General features: G+C 38.2%; 1 protein-coding gene across 2 annotated transcripts in view; it reads right to left on the reverse strand.

Annotated features, from left to right (window-relative positions):
* Window positions 1-13089, reverse strand: part of MAN1A1 (mannosidase alpha class 1A member 1) — a 203980-nt gene that overhangs the window by 20082 nt on the left and 170809 nt on the right. For both annotated transcript variants that reach the window (XM_062186690.1, XM_062186691.1), the window contains exon 9: window positions 3973-4088. In XM_062186690.1, the coding sequence (XP_062042674.1) occupies window positions 3973-4088 (116 nt within the window). The remainder of the gene's footprint in view (window positions 1-3972; window positions 4089-13089) is intronic.

Genomic DNA, 13089 nt, shown 5'->3' on the forward strand with positions numbered 1-13089 from the left:
AAAAGAGGTGAGAGTGTGGATGGGAGGGTAGGCATGGTGGGAAAAATCACCATGTTCCAAAAGTTGTAATTATGAAATGTATGAAGCTTGTAACTGTAAAACTGTACGGTTCTGCATACATTCCTACAGACTTACTTCTAAGGTGACAGTTTAAAAACTTGCTATGGGAAACCAAACCCTCACAAGCATGGGGAAAAGGTATTTTAAGTGTTAAAGTGATCATAGGGATAGGATTAAGCATCAAAGTGACCATATAGATAGGATTAAGTGTTAAAGCGATCATAAACAAATAGCATTAAGTGTTTGGTAATAATAATAGAATTAAACAGGTGTGAGTGCTCCAACATGGGAAGCAGTCCACAGAAGACTCATAGAAAGAATCACTTAAGTAACACTCTGACCTCAGAATCAGCCCTTAAGTTATTACAGTCTGGCTGAAAAGCCAACAACTGCATGTCAGCATGGAAAGCCAAGACACTGTGGCAAAATGTGTCCTACATGAAGGACCTGTGTGGGTGAGACCCTAGTAGAATGAAGTGGTCTTTAAAGAAGGATGTACTTTTTCTCTGAAAGGAGGAGAGAACTTCTACTTTGCTTATGGCCTAGTCTAAATACTGAAGGAGTTTTTGGATTCAAAAGGCTTCCATAGCCTAGGCAGGTCATGTCAAGAGCCTTGGGTGATCACTGACATCATACAAAAGAGTGATAATTTATAAATTAACAACAGGAGTCACTGTGCACCACTGTGCATCTCTGTCCTCAAAGACTTGTATTATGAGAGTTAATAGTAAAACCTTTTCTCAAAGATATACTTTGTTTAGGTGTATTAAGTAGAGGATATTCTTATGTTTCATAAATTTTAGATAAACCTAAGTGCCCAACTCCATTGCTTGTCTCCTTAGGTATTTCTTCAATTAATGATAAAACTTGTTCTTAAAGAAAACAATGTATATTATTGCAAAAGTCAAAAGAAAAATAAGAAAGGAAATAGAAGGGTGGAAGGGAGGGAGGGAGGGAAGATGGGGTGGGAAGTGTCATTAAGTGCTTAAAACTGTATGTATGAGATACATGAAATTTGTCCCATTTATATAAATTAAAAAATTTCAATAAAAAATTAAAAAATTAATGTTAAAAGAATACATGTGAGTTAACATATAAAATACTTATCAATCACAAAAGAATCTGATTCTGCTATAAAATTTGGTTCCTCAAAAACTGGGTACAAGTCTTTTACATAAAATATTCTTGACTTTAATTTTCTGACTTCATTTTAATTTTTGATTGAGGTTTAACTGGAGGCATTTTTAGTTTACTTTTATGTGGTCACCTCTTACAGATTTTCTGAAGTAGTGTCTTTTTTAAAATTAATTAATTAATTTGAAAGGCAGAGTTACAGACAGGCAGAGGCAGAGAGAGATCTTCCATCTGCTGGTTGATTCCCCAAATGGTCTCAAGGGCCCGAGCTGTTCTGATCTGAAGCCAGGAGCCAGGAGCTTCTTCTGGGTCTCCCACATGGGTACAAGGGCCCATCTTCCACTGCTTTCCCAGGCCATAGTAGAGGGCTGAATTGGAAGTGGACTAGTTGGAACACGAACTGGGCCTACATGGGATGCCAGCACTGCAGGCAGCAGCTTTACCTGCTATATCACAGCACTGGCCCCACTAAGTAGTTTCTAACCTTCCTGATTTTCTGCCAGTAAATAAACCCATACACATAGGATGACACTTCCTAATTACAAATACATCCACAGTGGTGAAGTAAAAAAGGGAAAGTGTTTACCAGGTTTGAACAATTATACAGCATTAAGTGGGGAAGAGGACCATCAGTACACACAGGTTGGGAGTAGAGCCATTGGATCATTGGTTACTATCCTCACTCTGTCTTTTATGACCTTGTCTAAATATGATCAGAGTCGGCAAACTTGGAAGGCTTCCATAGCCTTGGCAACTCATGACGACAGCCTAGGGTGGTTACTGGCGCCATAAACTAGAGTGTCAACTTGTTGGGTCAACAACAGGTGTCACTGTGCACTTGCTCCTCATGTGGGATCTCTGTCCTTAATGTGCTGTACATTTTGATTTAATGCTATAACTAGTACTCAAACAGTATGTTTCATTTTGTGTTGCTATGTGGGTGCAAACTGTTGAAATCTTTATACTAAATTGATCTTCTGTATGTAAAGAGAATTAAAAATGAATCTTGATGCGAATGGAGGGGGAGAGGGAGCGGGAGAGGGGAGGGTTGCAGGTGGGAGGGAAGTTATGGGAGGGGGAAGCCATTGTAATCCATAAGCTGTACACTGGAAATTTATATTCATTAAATCAAAGTTAAAAAAAAAAAAAAGAAACATTAGGTCAACTTGCACTTCAATTAATTAGATATTTGTTCCATGTGTTCTCTATTGAAAGAACAAGCTGTGATAAGTATTTCCTTACTTTCATGTTAGAAATGTATTTCTAATATAATTTGGATATTCATAATATAAAATTCTATAAAAGCTGAAAAAAAAAAGAGAAAGTGTTGACAAAAGTTTTTGTCGGAATTGTGGCTTCACACTTAACTTCTCTATAATTTAGCAACATTATCTGTAAAATTGGATGAATAGTACCTAAGGTACTGTAAGGAAAAAAAAAACCTCACTACTTCATTTAAAGTTTCTACCTAACATACTGCTTAGCACACAGTAGGCAATTCAGAGTACATATTTGTTTCTTTTCATTCCTCCTCCATGGTTAAAAATCTTTGAAAACAATTAATGATCTTCCCTTAAATATTAGTTTGTACAGATGTCTCTATGTGGATTTCCTTAGAGAACCATCCATGTATCTCTGGGGACAAGTTTACTTCAAATGGAGGTAGCCATTGGAACTGACTGTGTTACTACTAATCATTTCAGAATACAAATTTAGTATTCATCCCCAATAATTTTAATTGTGGTTCTAATAAGGTAACTCATACTCATGAAAGAAGAATACCTCTTTTTCAGTTAAGTGATATTTTAAAAAATATTTTCATTGACAATAATTGTACATATCTATGGGTTGTAGTGTGACACTTTGCGGAAGTTTGGAGTCCCTTGCTTGTATTTGCTCATTGTGTTGTGTGTATTATTTCTTCAGTCTGACTCTTTATCCAAATTCCCTCTATCCCAACCCTTCCCATCATCTAGTAATTACTACTCTGCTTTAGGTACAGATTGTGCTTTGTTTTTTAGCTTCCAAATACGATGAAGAACATGTGGTATTTGTCTTTCTGTGTCTGGCTTACTGGCTTGTTTCTCCTAACATGATGTCCTCCAGGTCCATCAATTTTGCTATTAACATCAAGACTTCATTTTTCTCACAGCCAAATAAGATTTTACTGTGCATGTACATTTTCTTTACCACTCATTTGCAAGCTACTATCCAACAAAGGATTACTATCCAGAACATATCAAAAAGTCAAAAAGCTCAACGAGAAAATAACCAATTCAGTTAAGAATAAACAAAGGACTGAATTGACAGTTTTCAAAGGAAGAAATACAAACAGCCAATAAATATATGAAAAAATAATATCACTAGACCTCAGGGAAATGTAAATGAAAACCATCATGGAATATTACCTCATCCATGGTAAAATGGCTATTACCAGAAAGACAGAAAGTAACAGACAACTAATTCTTAACTGAGGCTTGAACCATGTAAAAAAGGTCTAACTACTGTATCAGACTAAACACATCAAGTGTTATCACCATGGTTATAAAAAATATGCTGTCACTTAACTCACATTATCTAGAAATATTCTGTAACCCACTCATGTAACATTCCATTACTCTCATTAAAGCTTGATTTATATGTAAGTTGTAAGTTACAATTTTAAATTAATATATGTGAGTTAACATATAAAATACTTATCAATCACAAAGGCATCTGATTATGCTATAAAATTTTGTTCCTCAAAAATTGTCAAAGATGATCTAACTATTGGGTTACCTGAACTGCATCAAAATACATCTTCTTAGCTTCTAGGTCTGTCTTTTCGGACATTAGCCACGCCTTCAGCAAATACTCATAGAAGCTGTCTCCAAGTCCTCCAATTGAAACATGATCTGAAAAGAGATAGAAATGAATTTTAAAGCAAATCAGTCATTAATGCAGATGATGTGGCAAAAGCCGCATCAATATCTAGGATGCAAACCTCTATGCCAACTGCAACTTGTTGTTACATATAAGTGCCAACAAATCTCTTGTTTTCGGAAAGATATTCTGAAATGAGCAGATGCACATCAACTAATGTGATAGACTAATAACAATTACCAGTGTAATTTTGTAAACATGAAGATACAAGATATGTACTAACCCCGAATACTAGAAATCTGGTTCTCTAGTAAAAAATAACAAATTAAAATGCTCCTATGTATACATATACAAACGTAATATGTATATATATACACACATATATACATACAAATTCTATTTTCTTTGGTTTTGGTGAGTAAATCTATCCAAGTTGAGTATTAGCAAGTATTAAAAAAACAGTGATATGCTATAAAACAAGAAGCTCTTCAGATTCTTGCTCTCTAATGATGATGAAGCAGCTTTTCTGGTGTTATGCCTCTGAAGTGGTGAGTAATAAGTAAGAAAGAAATCAGGGCAGAACTTACTCCTCCCAGTACTCCATTCCTACAGTCCACCTCCACTGCCAATACAATGCCAGACTCAAAACACATGTGACCAATAATCCTGCAACTGTAGGGCCTAGGGCCTCATTTTAAAAGTGAGAAAACTGAGGCTTGGAGAGGCTAAGTGACATGACAACACTGATAAAGTGCCATCTGTTCTACAACCCACACAGGTTGAAAATGGTTCACTCTAAGTGGCTTTCTTAACCTACTGCTAGAATTAATACTTTTAATTTTCAAGCATGTTTGCTTACAAAAACATAAATTCAACATTAATAAGATACCCTTTTAAGTTACATAAACTGAAACAAACATATCTATTTTTAGACATAAAATCTTTATTTGTTGACTTAATAATTCAAAAGGAAAACAATATTTATACAACTACTGAGACAATTCTTCTCTATTTGGTGCCTAGAAAGGAGCCTCAAATTGAGCAGGTTAAAAACTGAATTCATCTTTCCCTCATCAACCCTGCCTTCTGCTGTTGTCTCTATCCTCTCATTTGTACATGCTAGCATGTTAGAAATCAGGTACACAATCATTCATTTTTTTCTTCTGGTACCACCAAATTCTATGGATTTTTTTTTAAAGATTTATTTATTTGAAAGGCAGAGTTACAGAAGCAGAGAGAGAGAGAGCGAGAGAGTGAGAGAATGAGAGAGAAACAGAGAGAGAGAGAGAGAGAGACAGAGAGGGAGGTCTTCCATCTGCTGGTTCACTTCACAAATGGTCACAATGGCTGGAGTGGGCCGATCAGGAGCCAGGAGCCTGGAGCTTTTTCCAGGTCTCTCACGTGGGTGCAGAGGCCCAAGGACTTGGGCCATCCTCTACCGCTTTCTCAGGCCATTGCAGGGAGCTGGATCCGAAGAGGAGCAGCTGGGACTTGAACCGGCGTCCATATGGGATCCTAGAACTGCAGGTGGTGGCTTTACTCACCAGCGCCAGCCCCAACACTATGGATTTCACGTTCCATTTATCTCTTGAATCCATCCACTCACCTCTGTCTTCACCAGTTTAGTTGTGGCTCAAGTCTCCACCGTCTCCGGCCTCTGAGTTTACAATGGCCAGTTAACTGCTTTTCTGCTTTTGCTCTGACAGAATGTGTTATTTCAGTTTACATTAGGTGGAGAGTTCAGTTCCTTAGCTATAGGAAGGCTCAATAGCTATAGCGGCCTTGCTTACTATACCGATGGGGAAAATGCAGGAAATTCCCATCACTGCATAAGGTTCTGATGGCAGTGCCACTGTAATCTGTCCCCACATTCATGTCAGAGTAACCTTTTAGAGCTATGAATCTGATCATCCCTTTCTTGAAATCCTGCAATGTTGGGTCTTTGGGGACCCAGGAAGTCCTGCAAGAAGACACTAATTTTCTTTGTATCTTCACATCTTGTTCCAGTTGCTCTCAGCTTGCTTGCTATGCTTTCTTTTGGTTCCCCAAAGATATCAGGCTCTGTTCCACCTCAGGACTTCTAAGACCTTGTACTCTCTGGCTGAACTGCAAATGCTTCATTTCTAGGATCAGATGATTCTTCCCCAAAGAAGCCTTCTCTGACACCCCTGCGAGGTTCCCTTGTACCATGCTTTTTGGTGCCACATGTTTATCATATTTGCAATTTCATAATGTGGTGTAATTTGTTTCTGTCTCCTCCACAAATCCAAGAGGAAAGAGACTACACCTAGCGTTTTTCAGTCCACATCAGCCCCTAGAAACTGCCTTTTATGTGGAAAGTACTCAACAAACACTTGATGAGCAAAGAAAAACTGTTCTAAGTCAACCTTAAAAAGGACTATTTATTCAAGCTAGAAGGCCCATATATATTTTTAAGATTTATATATTTATTTGAAAGTCCCTAACTACACAATTTTCCTACTGCACAAAGTCCAGATTTATAGTTTTGATTTTAATGTAAAAGTGTGCTTTTACAGTCATAAGTCTGATTCTCAAAATAGCAGGGTTTGAAGTGACCTTTACAGTTTCCCAAACAGATCACTAGAGAAACCTCCGACATTTACAGACTAAATAGACTAAGTACTAGCTCATCAATAGTAAGCCCTATTGTCCTAAACATGATTGTAGGAGACAAATGCAAGTGATGCATGGTAAAGTGGATCACTGTCCAGTTACTATCAAAATAACAAGGACTAAATGAAGTTACAGGGAGTGATGGCCATGATCCAGACCTGTCCTTCAGAGTTAAGGCAATGAGCATTGAAAACTAACAGCCAGAAGCAGCTTGGCGTTTGCCTCTGCCATGGGTTATGATTCTGTAACGGGAGGAAGAAGCAAGTTGGGACGTTTGGGGAATCTTGAAGGAGAGAAAATGGTTATATCATAAAATCTTTGCTTTATTTAATTTTGTTAAGTGCTAGTTTTCTATTTTTCAAATTTTCTGCCTATAAAATTTCACATTTCAAATGTTAAAATACAGGAACCCAAAAGACAAACGTGTCTTTTTGATAATTTAATCTCTTACTCATTAAGCTTCCCCCAGGTCTGGATGATTGTAGACAACAGAGTCTTGTGTAAACCTCTCAGTGCCTAAGAGAGAGAACATACCTGATTGTAAGAAAAGGTGGTATTTTTCTGTCCAATTGCTCTAAAAGTGCACTGGTACTAGTCAAATATTATCTCATCTCTAAAGGGCTAATTTGTTGTTTTCTTCCTAATAGGGATAGACCCCATAAAAGGATTCTTTTTTTTAAAGATTTACTTATTTATTTGAAAGGCAGAGCTACAGAGAGGCAGAGGCAGAGGCATAGAGTGGTCGGTCTTCCATCTGCTGGTTCACTCCCCAAACTGATGCAATGGATGGAGCTGGGCTGATCTGAAGCCAGGAGCCTGGAGCTTCTTCCAGGTCTCCCATGTGGGTGCAGGGGCCTAAGGACTTGGGCCATCTTCTACTGCTTTCTCAGGCACATTAGCAGGAAGCTGGATTAGAAGTAGAGCAGCTGGGACTCAAACCAGCACCCATATGGGACGCTGGCACTGCAGGCAGTGGGTTTACCGGTTATACCACAGCGCTGACCCCAGCCATAAAAAGATTCTTAAGATCTAGGGGTGTAGGGGGCCAGTGGAGGCAGAGAACAAGCAGCAAAAGATCAACATAAAGCAGGATCACAAAAGTATCTGCACTTTCTTGACTTTTTTATAGCCTGAATTTTTCTTCTTGAAGCCATCTTGAAATGATGCTAGTGACACTACATGGTTTTGCATAAATCAGTGTTACAACAGTTCTATTTGCAAACATGGGACCCCACATCTAGCTTCAATGGTTACAAGATCTGATTATATTATTAGCAATCAGGACAGAATGCTGTCTTTCAGCCACAGCTGAGGATCAGAAGCAAACATTAAAAGAGAATGAACAGAACAATTATTAAAAAGCAGGGGTAGAAATATAGATTGGATACAGAGCACATGAGGATTCACAAAAGTCAAGTAAATAAAAACCTACTTAATAGGTGCATTGCATTCTGGGTGAACAGATGTGACTAAGACATGGTTACCACCCTCACAAGCTTTGGATCCCTAGGACAATGGTATATCTCTGAACAATCAGGCAAAGGAGTACGACAGGAATGCACCCAATGTGCTGGGGCAGGAAGGAAGATGTAGAAGAGGAGTGGATGACAAATCTCAGTCAGAGCCCTGAAGAAGACATTGTGGAAAAAATGGGTATTAGGCAGGGCCTTGGTGGAGGAAGAAGAGAGGCACAAGGGCTAAGGAAAAGGCACAAGCAAACACGTGGATGTGGCCACATGGGCCTTGGTTAAAGAATTAAAAAAAAAAATTGTCTTGTGGCAGAAACACAGGATGGGGTCTGGAGGAAGAGAGCGACATGGGACTCATCAGTCCTGTCTGTTTTTCCATCAGGAAATTGGCCCAGCAGCAATCCAAAGATAAAGGACTCTGTACCCAGAAACAGGGCCAGAAACATAGCCTGCGGGTGGCTGAGTGGGAGAAGTTCAGATGTTCTAATACAACTGGCGTCTTTTGCTCCTCTTCTCAGTGGCTCCTGAATCCCAAATCACAGTAAGAGGAGACTTTTCCTCTTCTACAAAACCTGTGGTTCTCAGTACTCTGACACCTATCATGTATCTAGTCGTCTTGTACTTAGAAAGCTATTCAAGTTGTTTTATCCTCAAATGCAAATGGCTCTCAAACTTTTAGTCTCAAAGGATTAATATCCAGAATATATCAGCAACCCCAAAGAGTCAAAAACAAAAAAACCCAACCAATCCAGTTAAGAAATAGGCAAAAAGATGTGAACAGACAGTTCTACAGAGAAATATAAGTGGTCAACAAATGTGTGAAAAATGCTCAATATCACTTGCCATCAGGAAAATGCAAATGAAAACCACACTGAGGTATCCTTACAGCTGTCAGAATGGCTATTATAAAAAACACAGCAAGTAACAAATGCTGATGAGGATGTGGTGAAAGGGGGAACCTTATGGACTGCTGGTTGGAATGTTGACTAGTGTAGCCATTGTGGCAAACAGTATGGCGATTTTTTTAAAAACTAGAAATGGAATTGCCATATAGCAATCCCACTGCTGGGAACATACCCAAAGACATGAAACTCATCGTACCAGATACCTGCCCCACCATGTTTATAGCAGCACTATTCACAGCAGGTAAAATAGAGAACCAAACAAGGTGTCCATCATGAGATGGATGGATAAAGAAAATGTGGAATATACATATATACACAATGGAATATTTTTCAGCTGTAACAAAGAATGACAACCTGTTATTTACAGCAAAATGGATAAAACTGGAGGACATCATGCTGAAAGAAATAAGCCAGACACTGAAGAAAACTACCACATGTTCTCCCTTATATATAGGAGCTAAAATTTAAAAAATTATATATCTGAACACAGAATGTTGATTACTAGAGGCTGGGAGGGATGGAAGAGATAAAAGGTTTTTTGTATTAAAAAATAAGGGAAGCTGGGTATGGTTTATTAATTGTGACAAAGACATTAATATGAGATGTGAAAAGGGGAGATGGGCTGAAGGGTATTTGGGAACTCTGTATTACTACCTTGCAATTTTTGTTTTGTAAGTTCAAAACAACTCTGAAATAAAATTTCAATAGTTTATGGTCTCAGTACTTTTATGCTCTTAGAAACAAATGAGTACCTCAAAGAATGTATATAATGTCTAATAATATTTACCATTTAGAAAACTAAATAAAAAATAGAATTACTTCCAAAGTACAATTTTTGGATTATAGCAGCTTTTCCCCAAAGTTGTACTTTGGAAATTTATATTTATTAAACAAAAGTTGAAAAAGAAAAGAGAAAGAAAGAAAGAAAGGAAGAGAGATAATATATAGAGGCATGAATGGTGTAACATATCTGTATAAATTTTAACTTTGAAGGGGGAGGAATTGCTTAGAAAGTTTGTAGTGATACAGAAAGGGCAGGAAGGTATGCCATAATGAATGAAATGTATCAAATAAATGTAAAGCAATGGACTTCCAGGTATTACTGAAAAATAAAGTCATACTGCAGAAGAAAAACCATATGATTCTCTCAATAGACGCAGAGAAAGCATTTGATAAAATACAACACCCTTTCATGATGAAAACTCTAAGCAAACTGGGTATGGAAGGAACATTCCTCAATACAATCAAAGCAATTTATGAAAAACCCACGGCCAACATCCTATTGAATGGGGAAAAGTTGGAAGCATTTCCGCTGAGATCTGGTACCAGACAGGGATCCCACTCTCACCACTGCTCTTCAATATAGTTCTGGAAGTTTTAGCCAGAGCTATTAGGCAAGAAAAAGAAATTAAAGGGATACAAATTGGGAAGGAAGAACTCAAACTATCCCTCTTTGCAGATGATATGATTCGTTATTTAGGGGACCCAAAGAACTCTACTAAGAGACTATTGGAACTCATCGAAGAGTTTGGCAAAGTAGCAGGATATAAAATCAATGCACAAAAATCAACAGCTTTTGTATACACAGGCAATGCCACGGCTGAGGAAGAACTGCTAAGATCAACCCCATTCACAATAGCTACAAAAACAATCAAATACCTTGGAATAAACTTAACCAAGGACGTTTAAGATCTCTACGGTGAAAACTACAAAACCTTAGAGAAAGAAATAGAAGAGGATACCAAAAAATGGAGAAATCTTCCAGGCTCATGGATAGGAAGAATCAATATCATCAAAATGTTTATTCTCCCAAAAGCAATTTACAGATTCAATGCAATACCAATCAAAATACCAAAGACATCCTTCTCAGATCTGGAAAAAATGATGCTGAAATTCATATGGAGACACAGAAGACCTCAAATAGCCAAAGCAATCTCGTACAACAAAAACAAAGCCGGAGGCATGACAATACCAGATTTCAGGACATACTACAGGGCAGTTGTTATCAAAACAGCATGGTACTGGTAGAGAAACAGATGGATAGACCAATGGAACAGAACAGAAACACCAGAAATCAATCCAAACATCTACAGCCAAATTATATTTGATCAAAGATTCAAAACTAATCCCTGGAATAAGGACAGCCTATTCAATAAATGGTGCTGGGAAAATTGGATTTCCACGTGCAGAAGCATGAAGCAAGACCCCTACCTTTCACCTTATACAAAAATTCACTCAACATGGATTAAAGACTTACATCTATGACCCGAAACCATCCAATTATTAGAGAGCATTGGAGAAACCCTGCAAGATATAGGTAATGGCAAAGACTTCTTGCAAAATACTCCAGAAGCACAGGCAGTCAAAGCAAAAATTAACATTTCGGATTGCATCAAATTGAGAAGTTTCTTTACTTCAAAAGAAACAGTCAGGAAAGTGAAGAGGCAACAGACAGAATGGGAAAAAATATTTGCAAACTATGCTACAGATAAAGGGTTGATAACCAGAATCTACAAAGAAATCAAGAAACTCCACAACAATAGAACAAACAACCCACTTAAGAGATGGGCCAAGGACCTCAATAGACATTTTTCGAAAGAGGAAATCCAAATGGCCAACAGATACATGAAAAAATGTTCAAGATCACTAGCAATCAGAGAAATGAAAATCAAAACCACAATGAGGTTTCACCTCACCCCGGTGAGAATGGCTCACATTCAGAAATCTACCAACAATAGATGCTGGCGAGGATGTGGGAAAAAGGGACACTAACCCACTGTTGGTGGGAATGCAAACTGGTTAAGCCACTGTGGAAGTCAGTCTGGAGATTCCTCAGAAACCTGAATATAACCCTACCACGCAACCCAGCCATCCCACTCCTTGGAATTTACCCAAAGGAAATTAAATTGGGAAACAAAAAAGCCCTCTGCACATTAATGTTTATTGCAGCTCAATTCACAATAGCTAAGATCTGGAACTAACCCAAATGCCCATCAACAGTAGACTGGATAAAGAAATTATGGGACATGTACTCCATAGAATACTATACAGCAGTCAAAAACAATGAAACCCGGTCATTTGCAACAAGATGGAGGAATCTGGAAAACATGCTGAGTGAATTAAGCCAGTCCCAAAGAGACAAATATCATTTGTTTTCCCTGATCGTTGACAACTAACTGAGCACCAAAGGGGAAACCTGTTGAAGTGAAATGGACACTATAAGAAACAATGACCTGACCAGCTCTTGTCCTGATTCTTGATGTACAATGTAATACTTTATCTTTTTTAGTATTTTGTTGTTGTTGTTGTTCTAGTACTAGTAGTTGAACTCTGTAATTAACACACAATTATTCTTAGGTGTTTAAATTTTAACCGAAAAATGATCCCTGTTAAATATAAGAGTGGGAAAAAGAAAGGGAGGAGATGTACAATTTGAGACATGCTCAATCTGACTTGCCTCAAATGGTAGAGTTAGAAATGTGCCCATCCCATCAAGGTGGCATGTACCAATGCCATCTCACTAGTCCAAGTGATCAATTTCAGTTCACAGTTGATCATACTGATAGTTCTAAAAGTCAAAGGGATCACACAAACAAGACTAGTGTCTGCTAATACTAACTGATAGAATCAAAAAGGGAGAGAAAGATCCAACATGGGAAGCGGGATACACAGCAGATTCATAGAATGGCAGATGTCCTAAATAGCACTCTGGCCTCAGAATCAGCCCTTAAGGCATTCGGATCTGGCTGAAGAGCCCATTAGAGTATTGTAGGCATGGAAAGCCAAGATACCCTGGAAAAGAAAAAAAAAAGAAGACCTAAATGAAAGATTTCTGCGAGTGAGATCCCAGTGGAAAGAACGGGGCCATCAAAGATGGAGGTACCTTTCTCTGAAGGGAGGAGAGAACTTCCCTTTGACTATGACCCTATCGGAATAAGATCAAAGTCGGCAAACCCTAAAGGCTTCCATAGCCCTGGCAACTCATGACTAGAGCCTAGGGAGATTACTGACGCCATAAACAAGAG

This window comes from Lepus europaeus, chromosome 3 (assembly GCF_033115175.1).
Source record: "Lepus europaeus isolate LE1 chromosome 3, mLepTim1.pri, whole genome shotgun sequence".
Taxonomy (NCBI): Eukaryota; Metazoa; Chordata; class Mammalia; order Lagomorpha; family Leporidae; genus Lepus; species Lepus europaeus.